Genomic DNA, 21,170 nt, shown 5'->3' on the forward strand with positions numbered 1-21,170 from the left:
TAGGAACCATTAGGACCTTAAGATCGTCTGGGGAGGCCCTGCTCTCGATCCCACCTTCATCACAAATACAGTTGACAGGGATGAGAGACAGTGCCTTCTCAGTGGCGGCCCCTCGGCTATGGAACGCCCTCCCTACGGATATCAGATCAGCTCCCTCCCTCTTAATGTTTTGGAGAAAAGTTAAGACATGGTTGTTTGAGCAAGAGTTTACAAATGCAGAGTAACTGACACAGGAAATGGAATGACTAAACGATGGAATTGGACAATGTTTTAACAAGGAGATGCTAATGATGCTGGTTTTATTGTTTTTGTTGAGTTGCCGATAGGCTGAGGAAGGCGGTATACAAATACAGTAAATAAATAAATAAATAAATAAATAAATAAATAAATAAATAAATAAATTTTACATTGCTTTTGATGTTTTAATTTGTAGTTTGATATTATGTGTACTGACTTGTTGTAAACCGCTTTAAGTCGCCGACAGGCTGAGAAAGGCGGTATACAAATACAGTAAAATAAATAAATAAATAAACTCACAGAAATCCTAACAGTGGGTAAACTGGCTGGGATTTCTGGGAGTTATAGGCCAAAACACCTGGGGACCCACAGGTTGAGACCACTGACATAGAGGAACACCAGCATTAGATTGGCCACATATCCTACTTAATAGCAAAGAATATTTTATTTGAAAGCACTTCCTTTTAAGAAAATAAAGGAAATGAACCACAGAGCTTAGCATTATTCATTTTCAGGAGCGGTCTCAAGGGAAACATTGGAGAGCAATTTTTGGTTCCTGTGCAGGTTACAGTTTTCATAAAACGAGAGTTACTGTAACAATGGCTTGCCTGAAGGTCTGTCATTGGAGTCTTCCATCAATATCTAAGTCTATTTTATGCTGAGGCAGGCTTGTGTTCCATCCACTTGTATTGATTGTTTGGTTGGTTAATTAGTTATATTAGATGCATTTTATTCTGGCTTTGTTCAAAAGAGCTTAAGGTGGGGTATAGGGCTGTGCTTTTCACTACATCTGTACAATAATACCGTGTAGCAGGTCTTCTAGAAGGTGGACCTCTCAAAGTCCAGCCCAGCTCTCCTAAAATCACACTATTCTGGAAATCTACTCTGATGGGTAATAGTTCTTTTATATATCAGGCAGGGTTTCCTGCAGCAATACTTCTTTCGGGAGGGAGCCACAGTGGCACAATGGGTTAAACCCTTGTGCTGGCTGAACTGCTGAACTGAAGGTTTGGTGGTTCGAATCTGCAAGACAAGGTGAGCTCCTGTCTGTCAGCTCCAGCTTCCCATGGGGAGACATGAGAGTCTCCCACGGGATGGTAACACATCCAGGTCTCCCCTGGGCAACATCTCTACAGATGGCCAATTCTCTCATACCAGAAGCAACTTGTAGTTTCTCAAGTTGCTTCTGACACAGTAAAAAAACAACTCTAAGGGATGTGTTTTAAAATGATAGTGTTTTAACATTGGGAGGAGGGGGAGGAGATAGATTTTATTTATTTATTTATTTATTTATTTATTTCAGATATTTGTACCCTGCCCTTCTCAACCCCCACTTTGTACATATTCTACATTCCAGCCATCATCATCACCACCACCACCATTTCAATGTACACCTTTCTTCAAACAACTTTAAAGTGGTATTTTATGTTGTTTATTCCTAAATATCCTGGAGTCACCAGATTCGACTGTCTCCTGAAAGCTAAGAAGGGTCAGCCCTGGTTCATACTTGGGCAGGAAATTGTCAAGGAATATCAGATGCTGTAGTCCAGTGGTTCTCAACCTGTGGGTCCCCAGGTGTTTTGGCCTACAACTCCCAGAAATCTCAGCTAGTTTACCAGCTGTTATGATTTCTGGGAGTTGAAGGCCAAAACATCTGGGGACCCATAGGTTGAGAACCACTGCTGTCGTCTATATTTCAGAGACAGGTGATATCCATCACCTAAGAAAATTCTGTGAAGTTCATAGGGCAACATAAATTGACAGGTGGCTTGAAGGTACATATTAAATGTGTTGTTCAGGTAATACAAAAGGGGTTGTTCCTAAACAAATGCAGGGACTAGAATGCCCTAGCATTCGGTTTTTCACACTTCTCTAAATGTTATGATAGAGTTCTTTCCGCCAAAGAAACACATACTAAATGTGTAGCTTGAAAAGGACATGATACAAAAATCAAGGGGAAATGTTTACACAAAATCGACATTTCAGGAAAGAACATACAAAACAGCATGCAAATTTTAATGTCTCTTAAAATACACATGGGTTGTTTAAAAAAACAGAATTTCCCTACTGATGAGGAAATGGGATGGAGAGAATGTATGCTTATATAGATCTGACCATCCTCAGGTCAAGGCTGGATGTTACTGTATTTATCTCACACCATCAGTCTTCATTTGCTATGTTGGCTTGGACTGCTGAAAGTTGCACCCCAGCAACAAATGAAGAACCACAAGTTGTCCTAGAAACACAGCAGACTGAATATGGAATCTACTACATGCTGACTATGTGCTCCATCACTAATCCATAATATCTCGCTTGAGACAGAACTGCAGCCAACATAGTCATCTTGACCTGCTGTGTTGAAAATCAAGCATGTAGAATGGGTCTATCAAATCCACAGTGGGCCCCTAAACCAGGATGTTTAGCAAAGAGCTTGAAAAAATAAGTAGGAATTTTGCTTTGCTTTTTAGACCACAATGCTGGCAATCAAATCTTGCTGATAGGACAGTTCTGGGAGTTGTGGGCCTAAAAAAAGAGTAACGTTTCCAAACTCTGGTCAGAAAGAGCCTTAGCTTGTGCATCTTTGCTAAGGTCTGCAATGAACCAACTCGTGTAATGCTGTGAGGACAGAAAATACACTCCATATACCGAGAAGCAACAATGGGTTGGGTACATCTACATGCAGAATGCAAACTTGATATATTTACATATCAGACTAGCATTTTAAGGTGGGCATTAAACCCTGCATTTTTGGTCTCTCCAGTAGAATTCTGGGAAATGTAGTTTAGGGCAGGGTCTTTGGAATTCTCAGCTATAAAGGTCCTCGCCTTTATAGGCAGAAGATGCTAAAATACAGGAGGTGCACACTTTAAAATGCTAGTCCGATAAAGCCTGTACAAATGAATGCTGTTTGACACCAGTTTGACCATCATGGCTCAATGCTATGGAATCTTTAGGCTTTTAAGTTTGATGAAGTACCAACACCCTTTCACTGAAAAGGTTAAAGACTGTGTACAACTACAACTTCCATGATTCCATAACCTTGACACACAGAAATGGCAATGGATTCAAACTGCAGTAATTCTACAGTGTAGATGCACCCTTAAGCTGTTAGTCATCATAACTGCAGAAGAGAAGGCTGAAAGGAGACATGATGGCCATGTATCAATATGTGAGGGGAAGTCATAGGGAGGAGGGAGCAAGCTTGTTTTCTGCTGCCCTGGAGATGAGGACGCGGAACAATGGCTTCAAACTACAGGAAAGGAGATTCTACCTGAACATGAGGAAGAACTTCCTAACTGTGAGAGTTGTTCAGCAGTGGAACTCTCTGCCCCGGGAGTGTGGTGGAGGCTCCTTTTTTGGAGGCTTTTAAACAGTGGCTGAATGGCCATCTCTCGGGAGTGCTTTGAACACAATTTTCCTGCTTCTTGGAGGAAGGGGTTGGACTGGATGGCCCACGAGGCCTCTTCCAACTCTATGGTTCTATAATAACTAATAATTCGTTCCCTTGATATCAGTGGTATATCTTTGATTGATATGCCTCCTTTCCAACCCATTTGGTTAATTATGTATTGATTTTTTTAAATGGGACCATTAGACGTACAATCTTTCCAAGATGTAAAAAAAAAGTTGGATAAAGTGGTCTGACCGAAGGGAGATAAAACAGGTGTTTCACATTTCCCAGGGATTGTTTTCTCTACCTAAAATAAGTTTCATAGTTCCCTGTTGGCTGAAATTGAGTCCTCAATGTATTCCTCTCAGGAAAAACTATCTTGAGAAGAAAATAGCAGAAATGAGAGAGTGCTTCACCCGTAATCTGTTTCTCTTTCACGTGCACACAGAACATCCAAATTGTTCAATGGTGTGGAAGATATATATTTCCCTATACATCCAGGCCTATATCTTACAAGTACTTTATACACGAGGCTTTCAATAGTGTCCAATACCTTCCTCCCTCCCCACCAAAGATAGCACTCTTTGGGGAGGGCACCTGTTCTGCATTAGTCCCATCCCAATGTGCTTGCTATTAACACAAGTCCTGTTGACAAAGCCAAAGTATTAACCCCATAAAGCATTCTGACAAGTGGAACAAAATGAAGAGGGAGAAAGAAGGAGAGAGTGACATCTTTGCTGAGCCCTTAATTGCTTTTTTAAGTTGGGTTCATGTTTTGATTGTTCTTTTTCTTTTCATCTGTGAGATTCAGTAACTGAGAAAGAGAGAGATCTTTAATTCCACACTTAGGGATTTTTTAGAAGTTATATAAGCCTTTAGAATAGTTGATTTTACAAGGTTGATATGAAAGTTTGGGTTAATGCAGAAGGGAAGAAACAGGAATGCTTCAAAGCTAAAACATTCCAGAAACAAGTCTTTCAAAACATCATTGTGGTACAGCCATAGTAGTATAATTGGCTAGAGTTTTTCCAATGCAATAGTTCAGTGATTCTGACTGGCTTCATGTATATACACACTTTCGCATTCACCCTCTCAGTTGGAAACGTCTAAGTAAATAGCATCCCTACTTCTGTGTATGGTAGCTGTTCAAACATTTTTCAAAGCAGCTGGAAAATCTTACCATTATATTTTGCCAGCTAACTTTCAAAAATGAGATTTCCATCCCAGGATGCAAACAGGCTCCAGATGACTGCATTCAGGTGTCACCATGTCTAGAGTAGATCCATTGAAAATCATTGTTAACTACAGGTTTCATACTGTATTGTTGAAGGTTTTCATGGCCGGAATCACTGGGTTGTTGTAGGTTTTTTCGGGCTATATGGCCATGTTCTAGAGGCATTCTCTCCTGACGTTTCGCCTGCATCTTTGGCAAGCATCCTCAGAGGTAGTGAGGTCTGTTGGAACTAGGAAAATGGGTTTATATATCTGTGGAAAGACCAGGGTGGGACAAAGGACTCTAGTCTGCTGGAGCTAGGTGTGAATGTTTCAACTGATCACCTTGATTAGCATTTGATTGCCTGGCAGTGCCTGGAGCAATCTTTTGTTGAGAGGTGATTAGATGTTCCTGATTGTTACAAAAGATTGCTCCAGGCATTGCCAGGCTATCAAATGCCAACAGACCTCACTACCTCTGAGGATGCTTGCCAAAGATGAAGGTGAAACGTCAGGAGAGAATGCCTCTAGAACATGGCCATATGGCCTGAAAAAACCTACAACAACCCAGGTTTCATACTATTCAGTTGAGGAGCCTTTATTTCAGTGAGTCTCCTTTAAGCAAGATTGTATGAATCTATCTCTCCATTTCTCTACTAGGATGGGAAATATGATGTTATTTCAATTGCCATTCCCAATGCCTTGGCCAGTAAACCCAACCTAACTTCCTATGTTGTGAACAGAAGCACAAACTCAGGACCCTTCCACACAGACCTATATCCCAGAATACATATCATGGCAGAAAATCCCACATTATCTGAGTGTGGACTCAGATAACCCAGTTCAAAGCAGATATTGAGGGATTTTCTTCCTTGATATTCTGGAATATAGGGCTGTGTGGAAGGGCCCTTGCTGTCCCAGGAGAAAAGGGGAAATGTATAGCTTTCAACATCATGGGAATAATATATAAGAAAATAAAGATTAAATGGAGAATTTTGATATGGGAAATACTTGCTTTATATTGAAATCTAAAATGAGTACATATGTTGTTGTTATGTGCCTTCAAGTCATTTCCAATCTACAGTGACCCTATTTCAGGGTTTTCTTGGCAATGTTTGTTTAGAAGTTGGTTTTTCATTGCCTTCAACTGTGGCTTAGAGAGTATGACTTGCCAAGGTCACCCAGTGCTTTTCACAGAATCTTAAGTCTTCAAAGTCATAGTCTAACACTTAAATCACTATACCATGTTGGCTCTAAAACCCTATACAAATTACACTATTGACATTCATCTCCTTGCACTCTTTCAGATCTTCGCTGGAGTTATATAGCACTGAAGAATACATATAACACATTTATATAGACTCAGTTGATATGCAATTAAGTATACATTGCTTTATTTAACATGTTTTTGACAGATACATAACTACTACAACTATAACTGTAGTAATGTTATTATATATAGAGAAAGGGGGGGTGCAGATGGTGAGAGGAAACTGAGATGAAATGCATAGATGAATTAGGTGGCTGGAAGAGACAAAAGTCTCAGGAATCCAGGCTTCCTGATTTTTAGATCAGGCTGTAATTTGAAATAAAATGGCCAGAGAGTATGCCTTCCCTTATCTTATCTCAAAGAGTCCAAGTATGGAAATGTTAATATTTGGGACTAGAATTCCTAGAATTCCTCATTTGATCCCAGGATTTCTCCAAAGAACAACATTTTCAAATTCTTTCGGGGGCTGTACTGTATGACTTCTGGCCATCACAACATACCAGCTTCCCCAGTCTCCAAGCACTTGAGAACAACAATGACATAGGTCACAGAATAATTTAGGCATGGAATGCAATGAAGAAGAAGGGAAAGTTATGTCTCCGCATGACTACTTTAGGTAAGCTATGCCTGGTGTGCAGGACAGGCCTTGTATCTCCCCATCTCAACTCATAGCATGGTGGGAAGAATGCAAGAATTGGAGGGTGGGCTTCCATTGCTCCCTTTTGGGCACTTGCCGCCTGAGGCAGTTGCTCCACTCTGTCAAAGGTTAGGGCCAGCTCTGGGTGGTTCATATTTGCCAGCGGGGCCATACTGGACTGCTGGCCTGACCAAACTGTGCTCATCATTCAGAAATGCAATTCGTGTAAACTAGGACCTCAATGTATGAATCTACATAGGGGCAACTGTGTTTTTAGCACTGCAGACATGCCTCTCAGTGAGTCATTATGCAAACATGCCCTTCAGCATTGCCTGAGCACAAGCTTCAGATACTTTCTTGAGGTTCAGATGACTTGAAATAAATGTCAACACAATGTGTTCTCTGCATCCTCTTTTGATCTACTACACTATGGAAATTAATTCCAATCTCTGTCTTTGACTCATTGCAAAGCAAGACTGCAGCTCCTAGAAGTTACTAGCCAGCAACAGTAATAGCCATGCTGGCTTATAAATGCTGGTTCCTGTACTGCAAAAACATAACAAAAAAAATCTCTGGAAGAACCACAATCTCTCTCACCCACAGTTCTCCCATCTGTAAGATGGGCATAAGCAAGGACCTGCCACAGTAAGCTGTGCCAAGAGCCAATGGAAATTATAAAACATATTGCATGAGATGAACGATGCCTAGTAATAACAGCTGCTATTTTGGTTTGTCTGAGAAATGAGGAGTTTTCAATTTTATCCCCCTTTTATAAAGGCTAATGGGTTGACAAAGTGGTTACTAACCCCTGATAGACCAATCTATCTCTTCATTTCCTTTCCATTTCCACTTTGGCCAACCATATGCTGAACTACTATTCAAGATGACTACCCACTGTGATTTCCCACCACTGTCAAGATCTTTAAATGCAGGAAAGGACGTGTTCATAAACTACTTTCCCCTCTGTATGTGCTATTTCTGACCCCGAGGTCGTTCTGCTTGAACAAGAAGAATTCACAAGAACAGTTGGAAGGGGCGCCTGTCGAGTTGTAATACTTTTCCTGATTCGATTATTTTTCTCAGGAAAAGGATATGAATCGTGGTCAATTCCTCCAGTTGAGCTCTCCCATGGCAATTTTGTGCTCATTTCCCTCACCTATCCTGGAGGGATTTTCTATAGTGCTAAACCCTTCAGCTAATGAGGTGCACTTCTGAATTCCATTTACTAGAGACTGGTTGTCATCTTACTAATTCAATTTGGTCTCCATTGTACCACAAGCCCTGTAAATTATATATCCAGCACCTTCTGTGTTTACGCTTTGGAGGAAGTAAGATGTTGCCTTTGACAGTTCTAGCTGCAATAAATCAATTAGCCTCTAAGGTGCTATAAATTAATCCCAGGTGTCAGGAGGTTGCTAGGAGAAGTATCCGTCATGAGATGGAGGCAACCCTGTGTCATCTAACAAATGCTGGTACTGTGCAGTACAGAAATTGGAGAAGTTGGGGGAGATGACATAGGAAGAAAGGAGGTAGACTCAGCTATTCTATCAAGGATGGTTCAGAGCAGGACTAGGCAGCATATGGGCTTCCAGATGCTTTTGGACTGCCATTCCCCAAGGAAGACAGGATGTCTCCTTACACTGAGTCAGATCATTGATCCAGCTAACTGGCAACTCCCTAGTTTTAGGCACAATTCTCTCCTAGGCCCTCCAAGCCTTCTGTTTCAACATGTCCTCTGTTTCAAAGCCTGCTAGTTCAAAGAACCATAAAAAGAATTAGCAGCCTATAGACAATAGGCTGAAGCAGTGTTGTGAAATGTACTTTATTTCTATTGCTAGTGTTGTTATTTCAAAATTTCCAGATAAATGAGAAAATGCAAATAGACACAAGAGCCAGTCTGGTGTAGTGGTTTGAGCATCAGACAATTGCTCTGAAAGTCAATCCCAACTCAGTGATGGAAACGCAGTGGTTGATCTTGGGTAAGATACACTCATTCAGCCTCACAAAGGCAAACCTTGTCTGAACAAGTCTTGCTGATTAGAAAACTCCATGATAGGTTTGTCTTAGGGCCACCATGAGTTGGAAATGACTTAAAGGCACATAACAAATAGGTACACTCTTTGCAGGATCTGGAAATGTTAGGACTACATCTTCCAGTTTCCTCAAATAGGGGGGCTACCAGGCTGAGATCCTATAGTGCAGCATAACTCTGCTCAAGGTGCTGCAAGTCCTTCTCTTCCAACCCCACAGTTAATACTGGCTGATACTGCTTATAGCTATGGAAGGGAAGCAATTCAGACCATGAAATAGCTCAGTGGGAGGGGAAAAAGAAAGTGTGCTCATAAATGGAAAGCATCCTTTGAAGCCCAGAGTAGCCATATCTTCATGGTCTGAATTGCACCTTCTTTCCCTTCTTGTCCCAGTAGTAAGCAGCAGCAGCCCATCTTAGGGCTTGACCGCTGATAGGGAAGATAATGTTTTGGGAGATTGCATTGAGGTGAGGGCAATAGCCCACTCTGCCCTGCCCATAAAAGGACACAGTTTGCTTATGCATGCAGATGTCACTAATATGAACAGGCTATAAAGTGCTGCCATTGTACTCGGTGACAGCTGAGCACTTTCATTTCAGTAGGGCAGTGAATCTGTTTTGGATTTTAGTTCAAACTGTAAAGAAGCCATTGAGAGTGTTGAATTCTATCTCTAAAGCAGATTCAGCACTCTGGATAGCGGAGTGGATTCATCATCATTTCACTGACATTGAAGGCAGTGGCTACAACTTGCACTTTTCCAAACCTCCATGCAGTATTTATTCCAGGCTGTTGCTGAAATTGTAGAAGCAGAGCACTTAACTATTTACACCTTTGATCTAATCTAGTTTATGCTCTTATGCCTCCCCCCGAAATTGTATGGCATTAACTGATAACCCTTGGAGTTCTCTAATTATGTTGATTATGCTGATTTCCACTGATAATATTTCCTCAGCCAGTGTGGGTATCTCACAGCCACTGATATTAGCTATAGCCTGCTTTTGTGTGTCCTTTTAAAAAGAAAATGTTATGTATACAGTTTATAAATCCTCACTGTATTATTTTTGCTTTAAATATCTCTAAAATGTACACATCCTTAACAACTTGCACATTTTATAATAATTTTGATTTTTTTTCAGTGGAGGGGTGGGGAGTATACACCATTAATTAAAGTTTCCAGTAGTAGATCAGTATAATGAAATAACAACAAAAGCTTTAAGTGAGGTTTGCAACTCTGTATTTTGGCAATGCCAGTAGTGCATTGTTGTATAGGGGCAAGGTACTGTTCCATTATCCAGGCAAAGGTCAAAAGGAGGAGCTAGACGGAGAAGGATAGTCCATTTTAGTGGGGGGGGGGGGAGAGAGACTGAAGGAGGAAAACCATTTCCCCCAGGATTGTTCCCCCCAACTTCCCATGTCATACATAAGGATTGTTTCCATGATGGCCACATTGGTGGTTGGGATAACAGGAAAACAGGGGGAAATGATTTTACTCTTTCAGTCCCGTCCCGTCCCCCCCCCCACCCCAATGAACTATACTTTTCTATCTAGTGCCCCCTTTTGGACTCTATCTGGATAATGGAGCAGTATCTGGAACAACATTAAATTGTAATTTGAGATAGAATTTGTTATAACTTTCATTCTTCAATATGTCTCTATTTCTCCTTTATGGATGTTTTGTTTTTACTCTAACCAGTCTAGGCTGTAGAAAAATGGAAAAGCAAGTTGTAGGAGGAGATAAATGTTTAGTTACGTGTTCGACAGCTGAAGTAATCCACATGGCCATCTAATGGGGGTCTCTGTAAATCCATTAATTTCAAAGCCTAAAATTAACTAGCTGACCAAATGTGTTTCCAAGACTAAGACACATATCTTATTCATTGTTTGTAAACATATGCATAACACAGCAGAATAAATAATCTCCTTGTTAAATAGTAACACATGTCACTTGGCACTGTAGTCTCTCCACCACATTATCAAGATGGAATATGTTAGAGTTAGTTATATTAGCATAAAGAATGATGAGACAGCCCAAGTAGGGGTTATTTGGGGCACTGATTCAGGCACTTACATTGGATAGAGTGCATTAACTCTAGTTTCTTAGATATGGTTATCATGATTCTTCACAGACAAGCAGATAGCATCCAGTATATGGCATATGTTCTGTATCTCAAAAACTAGAGCTGATAGGGGAAAACAGATACAGTTTTTGGAATCAGCTGGTCAGATATGCCCAGAAACAGATCTAACATTTGAGTCACCTAATGTGTAATACAGTGTTCCCTCACTGTTTCACAGTTTGCTTTCTGCGGACTCAGTGTTTCGCGGTTAGGGTTTAGACTTAATATTCTGAACTCTAACCGCGAAACAGTGACTCCGTGGGCTCCATGGCTGCCAGGGCGAGGTGGGGAAGCCAGCCCTCGTCGATCCAGGGGTGGAAACTGCCAGCTTCTCCATCTCGCCCAGCAGCCTTTGCAGCTCTGCCCTGGGCCTCCGTGGCTGCCAGGTCGAGATGGGGAAGCTGGCCCTGGCGATCTGCTGGTTGGATCGGCCAGGGCCAGCTTCCCCACCTTGCCCCAGCAGCCATAGAGTTCTGCGGAGACCCTGGGCAGCCCTGCAAAGGCTGCTGGGGCGGGGAAGCCAGCCCTGGCCAATCCAGGGGTGGGGCAGGGCCTACCGCCGGTTGGCCAACTGGCCAAGTGGCAAGAGACCCCACTGTGCAGGGGGCATCTGGGAAGAAGAAGCCCCCTGCAAGCAGCATGGCCAGCGGGAGGGTTCCCACTGCAGCAATGGCCCTTGCCCAGTAAGTCAGGCAAGGCATTTCATATATATATACACACACACCCCTACATTACGGTTTTTCACTTATCGTGGGTAGTCCTGGAATGCAACACCTGTGGTAAGTGAGAGATCACTGTAGATTCTTTTGTATATGTCAACTTCAATGACAAGTTTTGGGGCCAAAATTATGATATGACCTGTGGAGAAGTCAAGAGTAAATTTTGGGGTTCAACACAGGGCTCCACCAGAGAGAAAACAGAAGGCTTTGCTTCTTTCAGGTTATCCTTTCTTGGACTCTTGGAGCTTTGTCAGTATTGAGAGGGCTTCAAAGAAGCACCCATCATTACCTCTGCTCCCTGTCCTATCACCAACAGTTTTTGAGCAAGTATTAGAAAGGACCAGAAGTGGTGCCACAACAGATGGACATACCACACTGACTATGTACAAATTGACCCAGATTTTGGAAGAATCCGTTTTTTGATAAATTATTTTTTATTTATGCTCAAGCATATTATTACTGTGTTTATGTTTATTATGGTTATGCCACACTTTTTCTCTCCACAAAGGGGACTATATATAGTATCTTCATTTATTTTTCTTTCTCCCATCTTCTCTTCTGAGCCTTGGTTTGAAATGGTCATGAATATCTAAGTCCATGGGATAATATGAAACTATCACACCATCAATTTGATGGGCAATGTTGAGAGAAGCACAGCTTGGAAAGAACTAGCAAAAGACGGCATTGCCTTGTACCAGGTTGGAATGTTGCTCAACCTAATTGAGCATTGTCTGCTCCTTCAAACCTCCAGTTTTTTTTTAAGGCCATTGCCAAATATACCACAATATGATCAGTGGTGAGAGATTGTGGGACTTGAGAATCAAAACATCTGGAGGGCCAAAATTCACCATTCAAGGATCCCAGTTGTTTTCAGGCAGAGTCCTTTCTCAATATCTACTTATCAATTATTTTAATAGGAAATCTTGAGGATTAAATCTGAGACCTTACCCCATTGTCAAACAGTGGGAGTGCCATTAGTACAGATGGGGAGACTGCTCAGCCTTGCAAAGCCTGAGCAAGGCTGTTAACTCAGAAATCTCATTATCTTTTTTTCTTGTGTCCCTTCAAATTTTTTTTTAACTTTAAGTCTACTCTACTGGAAAGATTTGTTTGGAGGATGGGGTTACCATAGGGTTGTCAAAGTCAATTGACAGGAGTTAACAACAAAAACAAAGTGCCATTAGAGAAGGCCTGGGCAAACTTTGGTCCTCCAGGTGTTTTGGACTTCAACTCCCACAATTCCTAACAGCCTAAAGGCATTGCCTTGTACCTAAAGGCTGTTAGAAATTGTGGGAGTTGAAGTCCAAAACACCTGGAAGGCCTGCGTTAGAGTGTAGTTTCTTTCTTTCTCGCCCTCCTTTCCCTTTCTTGCTAAAACCAGATTAGCTTCAGTCATATTCTGAAACATGCCACTTTTACTCTTTGTCATCTTTTGCTTTTTTGGAACAGCAGAATGCTGAAGAAGCATCCTGTATAGATCAAAAGCTTCTGTGTAGCTTTGAAAGACTGATAGCCCAATAACAAGCACTCTCCCATTTCTGTTCCATGCTTCTGCTTTCAGAGTCTATTATCCCAATGCCCCTCTGGCATGAGGGCGTTTTCCGGAAATTATGCACATTAGTCTTTCTCTGTGTGTGCGCGCATGCAAACTTGGGACTGAACATGTTGTGGAACATTTTAATTGAATATATTTTTCTGTAGTCTTGGCACTTGAAGATATTTTGAGTCCTGGATTTTTATTTTTATTTTAGTTTTGTAACATTTTCTGTTTATCATCTTGGTTGTGAACTTTTGGAAGCACAGCCTGGGAAAGTTATTTGATTTTTGATTTTTTACTACAGCCCCATTTCCCATCCAGTCTTAACCACACTGGCTGGAAGATTCTGGAAGATATTGTCCAAAAAAATACTTTTTCTAGCTGCCTGAAGTGAAAGACAAGAAATTGACAGGACTGGTATCTGGAATTTAGTCCAAAATTGGCAATAGACGACTATTGTTTACTACATTTTTCAGGGAGTTCAGTGTTCAGCTGTCCCTCCACATTTGCAGTTTTGACTTTTGTGGATTTGATTGTTCATTGATTTGACTTAACATGTTATTTCTAGGAATCTCTAAGGCCTCTTCCACACAGCTGAATAAAATTCCACATTTTCAGCTTTGAACTGGAATATATGGCAGTGTGGACTCAAATAACCCAGCTCAAAGCAAATATTGTAGGATTTTCTGACTTGATATTCTGGATTATAGGGCTGTGTGGAAGGACCCTCAGTCCTCCAGTGTGACTTTATGGTCAATTTCTTTCTATCATGCATATATATATATATATATATATATATATATATATATATGCCATCCCCTGCCACGCATTGCTGTGGCCCACATGGGGGTTCCGTGTGGGAGGCTTGGCCCAATTCTATCATTGGTGGGGTTCAGAATGCTATGTGATTGTAGGTGAACTATAAATCCCAGCAACTACAACTCCCAAATGCCAAGATTCTATTTTCCCCAAACTCCACCAGTGTTCACATTTGGGCATATTGAGTATTCATGTAGTGTTTGATCCAGATTCATCATTGTTTGAGTCCACAGTGATCTTGGGATGTAGGTGAACTACAACTCCAAAACCAAAGGACACTGCCACCAAACCCTTCCAGTATTTCGTTGGTCATGGGAGAACTGTGTGCCAAGTTTGCTTCAATTCCATCGTTGATGGGGTTCAGAATGCTCTTTGATTGTAGGTGAACTATAAATCCCAGCAACTACAACTCCCAAATGACAAAACCATTTTTTGAGTGAAGGACATACCTTGGGTTGTTAGGTGTATTGTGTCCAAGTTTGGTCTCATTTGTCCAGTGGTTTTTGAGTTCTGTTAATTCCACAAACAAACATTACATTTTTATTTATATAGATTGCTAGAGATAACACTTCTCTAGAATTACTAGGTCCTCCAATGCAATTCTATGGCCACCTTCTAGCAGGTAGACTTAGAGTTGTGCTGGAAGACCTAGAAATCTCCAGAGAAGTGTTATCTCTAGCAAAAAAAAAAAAAAAAACCAACAAATTATTCATGTTTTTTCTCTCACTTTCATGGGGGGTCTTATGCCCCTAATCCCAGTGAATGTGGAGGATTGTCTCTAGACTCTTTGACAAAGTAGCTTTGTCCTCCAACACCTTACCATCATCCGTCCCATCTCATTATCCGCTCTCTGAATTGGTTGTACCACTTTGCCTTACAGCAGGGCTGACTGTGTGGGATTAGATACTTAATAGGATCTTTTCAAGGAGGTCCCACATTCAATTATGGTAGGAAAGATGACATCTTTAGCTTTTACCCCCAACGTGGGAAAGAATGGATTATATTCGGCTACCTAGAGCCAGAGAATGCCTGGGGAGACAGGCAGAGGAGTTACAGACAATGCTTAACACATTAAAATGGTAATAATAATCATAAAGTAATCGTGATGCCAGGTTTAGCAACACTGGGAAACCACACCCTCCTCTGTCTTTTCATGCCTTTTAAGCGCAGGATGCCTTTCCAGAAAAACCTACATATCACTCGCTGGCACTTCTCTTCAAGCAAATGCAGTTAAGTGATTTTAGTCTCCAGGCTTAATGGTCTTTATACAACCACTCCCTCAGTGAGAGGGCAATATATATTATTCCAATTACCGTAACATCTAATAAGTCAGGCTTGCTGCATTTGTGGGCCATTCTGCTCATTTTGCTGAAAGGATCATGGACTTTTCCAAGACAGCCAGATTTCACCTCTCACTTGCCTTTTTCCCCCTTCTTTGAGTACCATTTTCATAAAGACTTTGCATGACTCTCCACATGATTAAGGTAAAGGTTTCCCTTTGATATTAAGTCAAGTTGAGTCCAATTCTGGGTGTGATGCTCATCTCCATTTCTAAACCAAAGAGCCGGCATTGTCCATAGACACCTCCAAGGCCATGTGGCCAGCATGACTGCATGGAGTCTCATTACCTTCCTGCCGAAGTGGTACCTATTGATCTACTCCTCATGAATATATAGGAATTAAATGGAACATCCAAAATGTCTAAGTCAGGGGTCCTCAAACTAAGGCCCTCCAAGGTCATTTACCCAGCCTTCACTCATGGTCAACCTAAGACTGAAACTACTTGAAAGCACACAACAACAACAACCCCCTTGCATCAGCCAAAAGCAGGCCCACACTTCCCATTGAAATACTAATAAGTTTATATTTGTTAAAATTGTTCTTCATTTTAATTATTGTATTTTTAAGTGTTTTTGCACTACAAATAAGATGTGTGCAGTGTGCATAGGAATTCATGTTTTTTTCCCAAATTATAATCCGGCCCTCCAACAGTTTGAGGGACTATCACCTGGCCCTCTGTTCAAAAAGTTTGAGGACCCCTGGTCTAAGTCATTCATATCCATTTTTTCTATTCTTGCCTTGTTCTACTCTGCCGCCACCACAGTTGAATAATTTTGAAAACTTTATGCAGCTGACTCTAGGATGCTCTGGATATTCATAGCTCAGTGGTATGAGTTTTAAATATATATTTAAAACAAAATATAAGTACACATATTAGAAACTCTTCTCCGAGTTCCTAGTATGGCTTGCTTGTGTTTATGAGGTACAAAAAAATTTGGCACACATTCTCTTCACATGCTCAAAACATTCTCAGCTTGTGAGCATGTGAAGACTATTTAATTCACCTCAGAATGCACCCTTAAAATGGATACCAGAACTGAATCACAGCTTGGAAATGTCACTTTGTGAATTACAGTTTCCAGATTCCCCCATCATCATAGCCATGAACTTGAGGCTATAACCCACAGATTCTTACACCCAGTGACTTTCTGGATTGGAGGATTCTGAGAGCTGTAATCCAAGAACGAAGTTTTCCAATTCTTTGCCTGATTTCTACCGAACTCTTAGTATAATGTTAAGAAAGATGCCTGGTTATAGAAACTAAGACTTCCCTCTCAAATACCTGCCATAATGCCAGATCTTGTGGTAAAGTCCTGACATCTGCTTCTTGCATTCAACTATTCAAACCCAAATGCCTATCATCCCCATAACCCATGGCCCATCTCTTACTGTGACATCCCTCTACATTGTTTCCTTCAAACAATGTTAATTTAAGCAAAGCCTTAACCTTAGACATTTGTTTTTCATATTAACTATCCAGAAAAAGGAAGGTGATAGGAACAAAGGAAAGGCAGCCTCTGATCATATATAGATTTTCTTTACTGCCAAACTGCCCTAGGGTGTGCCTAGAGTTATGGGCACAAATTCGAGGTCCTCTGTTTAGCCTCACTTGCAAATTAATCAAGGTTAAACCAATCAAAAAACAGTGTTGTTGAGTGGCTATTATTATGTATACCCTGCTTTATCTATCGGAAAGGAAAAGAAATATGGGTAAGAATTTGGTCTCCACTTGCATTATAGATAATGAATACCTTTACACTTCCTCTAATAGGGTAACCATCCTGTTCTCCCTTGCATCCCACAATGATACTGACACAATAGCAATTTTTCAGGAGCGACTTGAGAAATTGCAAGTTGCTTCAGGTGTGAGAGAATTGACCATCTGCAAGGACGTTGTCCAAGGGACGCCTGGATGTGTTACCAACCTGTGGGAAGCTTCTCTCATGTTCTGCATGAGAAGCTAGAGCTGACAGGTGGGAGCTCACCCCACTCCTCAGATTTGAATGGCTGACCTGCCAGCACAAGGGGGCTCCACAATAGCAATGATGAAGATGGTGATGGTGATGCTGATATCTTATAATCACAATTAAGGGTTGAAGTAATGCTTCTGCATTAAAAAAAAACCCTACTTCATCACACTAGAGGATGAATCCACTTTAAATACAGTGGCTGCCTCCTGCCGAATTGTGGGGTTTGTAGTTTAGGGAGGAGCCTTTAACACCTCACTAAACTACAAAGCTCAGAATTCTGTAGAAGGCAGAAACCAGATTTAAAGTGGGTTCATTCTCTAGTGTGATGCTGTCCACAGTATATTCTTCTCCTTCTTGTGTGCCTTTGAGTCATTTCCAATTTATGGCAACTCTAAAACAGACTTATCCCAGGCTTTTCTTGGCATGATTTGTCTGGGGGTGGGTAACATTGCCTTTCTCTGACACTGAGAGGGTGTGAGTGCTGTAAGGTCATCCAATGGGTTTCCATGGCTGAGCAGGATTCGAACCCTGATTCCCAGGGTCCAAAGTCCAGCATCACACTGTATTTATAATATCGGTAGATATCAAACATGAGCATTAAAGACTCTTTCCCTTGATACATTTTTGGATCCATTCCTCAGTCCCTAGAGCACCTTTCCCAGTTCTTGCTGGGATTTTCAAAATATTGTAGAGCAATCTGTTAACACATTTACTCTAAAGTAAAATCCTTTGAATACAATGGGACCAGAGTAAGTGTAAGGACTGTAGTCATAAATACATCCCTCCCACAAGCCCTGGCACACTTTGACATTTTCAAATAGAAGCTGTTTTTTTAAAAAAATATCTCCATTCACTTTTTTGCCCCAGATTGTAACTCCAGCTCACAATATTTCCCCTGCCTTAAAGGGAAGCACAATAGTTGCTGCTAGAAGAGACCCATTAAAGCAATTAGATTTGCTTCACTGCTCTCTGGTCAATCAACAGCTTGGTCAACTGCTTAGTAGGGATAACCAATATGACAGAGGCAGGCTATAATATTACAAATGTCATTGTATTACAATATATTCAAAAATCTGCCTGGTATTGCTGCTAAAAGTGTGGTGTCCTGGCTTGAAGGGTGACCCTGGAGACCAGATTTGAAATCCCTACTCAGTCTTAGAAACCCACTGGATGACCTTGGACAAGGCACACTCTCTCAGCCTCAGAGGAAGCCTCTGAAGAAATCTTGCCAAGAAAGCCCTGTTAGAGATTCACTTTGGTGCCAGCATTGGTAGGAAACAGCAGCATCCAAGTATTGCTAAGGAAGTGAGAGCCTCAAAGGCAACTCTCCCCAGCCCTTCCCTCCGGTCTCTCAAGCCTTATAGTGTCTCCGAGGAAGGATGCCATTATATAGAAGTGGGAGGCGTGGTGATGCCCTCTTCTTCATGTTGTTGTTCTCGGGAAGACCCACCCATCCACCCTTCGCCCCTCCTGGACCATCCGCACTGGTTTGGAAGGAATAGACAGTCTTGGGGCGCATCAAAATCCCCCTCCTCTCCCCCCTCCCCGCTTCCTCTCACTCTTTCTCATGGGGAACCTGAGTAGGGGAGAAGGACTCGTCACTCCCCTTAACCTCACTTCCCACAAAAAAGTTCACCCAGGATACCCACACACCCCAAAACGGACTCATGACCCAGGAGCCAACCACGTCCTGGAGCGCTCTGGCATCCAAGAAGGAGGAGAAAGAAGAAAGGCAGAGGAGGGAGAAGAAGGGGGGGGGGGTAGAAGAAGAAATGGTAAAGTGAGGAAGAGGAGGAGGAAGAAGAAGAAGAAGAAGAAGAAGAAGAAGAAGAAGAAGAAGAAGAAGAAGAAGAAGAAGAAGAAACGGGTGACAGTTAGGTGGAGAGGAGGAGGAGAAAGAAGAAGAGGCAGTGAGGAGGAGGAGAAAACAGAGACAAGAAACTGGTGGTAGACTTAGAAGGAGGAGGAGGAGGAAGAGAAGCAACAAACTGGTGGTAGAAAGAGACAGAGGAGAAGGGGGAGGAGGAAGAAGCAGAAGAATGAGGGGTGGCAGAGTTAGGAGGAGGAGAGGAAGAGGGGAGAGGATAAGAAGAAGAGGTAGAGTGAGGAGGAGGAAGAAGCAGCAGAAGAAACGGTTGGTAGAATGAGGAGGAAGAGGGGGTAAAAAGAGGTAGAGTGAGGAGGAGGAGGATGAAGAAGAGAGCAGAAGAAACGGGTGGTAGAGTTAGAAGAAGAGGAAGAGGAGGAAAAGGAAGAGGGGAGGGGATAAGAAGAAGAGGTAGAGTGAGGAGGAAGAAGAAGAGAGAGCAGAAGAAACGGGTGGCTGAATTAGGAGGAGAGGAAGAGGAGGAAGAGGGGAGGGGATAAGAAGAAGTAAGTGAAGAGGAGGAGGAAGAAGAAGAAGCAGAAGAAACGGGTGGTAGAGTTAGGAGGAGGAGGAAGGAGCAGAAGAAACGGGTGGTAGAGTTAGGAGGAGAGAAAGAGGAGGAAGAAGAGGAGGAGGAGGGGAGGGGATAAGAAGAGGTAGAGTGAGGAGGAGGAAGAAGCAGCAGAAGAAACGGATGCTAGTTACGAGGAGGAGAGGAAGAGGAGGAAGAGGGGAGGGGATAAGAAGAAGAGGTGGAGGAGGAGGAAGCAGCAGCAGAAGAAACGGGTGGTAGAGGAGGAGGAGGAGGAGGAGGAGGAAGAGGAAGGAAGGAAGAAGTAGAGGTAGAGTGAGGAAGTAGAGGAGGGGAGGAGGAAGAAGCAGAAGAGAAGAAATTGGGTTAGTAGAGTTAGGAGGAGGAGAAAGGTGGTGGAGAAGTAGCATCAACGGTGGTGGTGATGGAAGGAGGAGGAAGAAGGAGAGAGGAGAGGGAAGAGAAGAAGCAGTAGTAGTACTAATAGTAGTGGTAGAGGGAGGAGGAAGAGGGAGAAGAAGAAGTAGTGGTGTTAGAGGGAGAAGGAAGAGAAGTAGAAAAAGAAGAGGAGGAGAAACAACAACAAACTCCCTTAAAAAAACCCATCATTCCCCCGCAGGGCTTTCCAAAGCAATAGTGCAAGCCTCCCACAACAAACCACTCAGAAATGGGGATTTGCGCCCCTTTGAGACTCGCTCCCTACTTCTCTCCTTTCCCCTTCAGGAGGGAGAAAAGGGTAGACTTTGGATAGGGTAGACCGTGGGTGCCGCTCGGGCCCGTTTCCACTCACCGCGGCCAGCAGCAAGAAGCCCAGGAGGAGCGCGATCCGGTGCCGGTGCTGCTGGTGCGGCTTCTTTTCCTGCTCCATGGTCGTGGTTCCCCGAGGGAAGCCGAGGGGAGGAAGAAGAAGAGGAGGAGGACGAAGGCTAGAGAAGAAGCCGAGGCGGGACTCTTCCTCTACATGCCCCGGTAGAGCGCTTTGGGGGCGCCTCGGAGCCCGGAGCCCGCTGCCGCCGCCGCCTTTCCAGCAGTTGCTGAAACTGAGAGGCAGCCCGGACAGCACCTGCTTTCTGTAACTGGGAAGCTCAGCCCCCTTTTTTTGTATTATTCCGATTACTGTTATGATGATTATTAAAGCGATCAATGCTCTCCTCCCACTGGCTGGGTGGCTTCAAATCCACGCCACGGAGAGCGGGGAGCGCCTCCCCTTTTCTCCTCGTCAGCCAAAGCTTCCCCAAGGCGAGCACGCCGCCGAAAAAGGCACCCGCCTTGCCTTGCATTTTCAACGGACTCCCATATTATCTTCTAAAATTCTCCCAAAGGTTCATTCTCAAAGGTGGGGAACTCTATCAAGGTGTGGAAGTCGCTTCAAACGCACTCTCCCAGAGCTGAAATGCTCCAGCATGGTTGGCTGAAAGAGTGATGCCTTTGCTTATAGATGGTCCAAGGGACACACTTTGTTTAATGGGCAAAATGATTAAAAAATACCGT

The 21,170-nt window shown here is 42.6% G+C and overlaps 1 protein-coding gene across 1 annotated transcript in view; it reads right to left on the minus strand.

Annotated features, from left to right (window-relative positions):
- NGFR (nerve growth factor receptor) overlaps positions 1-20,862 on the minus strand; it is a 72,036-nt gene extending 51,174 nt beyond the window's left edge. The window contains exon 1 of the mRNA XM_060780841.2: positions 20,470-20,862. Within this exon, the coding sequence (XP_060636824.2) occupies positions 20,470-20,547 (78 nt within the window). The 5' untranslated portion in view covers positions 20,548-20,862. The remainder of the gene's footprint in view (positions 1-20,469) is intronic.
- Positions 20,863-21,170: the final 308 nt, after the last annotated feature.

The sequence above is a fragment of the Anolis sagrei genome, chromosome 6 (assembly GCF_037176765.1).
Source record: "Anolis sagrei isolate rAnoSag1 chromosome 6, rAnoSag1.mat, whole genome shotgun sequence".
In the NCBI taxonomy this organism is placed as follows: domain Eukaryota; kingdom Metazoa; phylum Chordata; class Lepidosauria; order Squamata; family Dactyloidae; genus Anolis; species Anolis sagrei.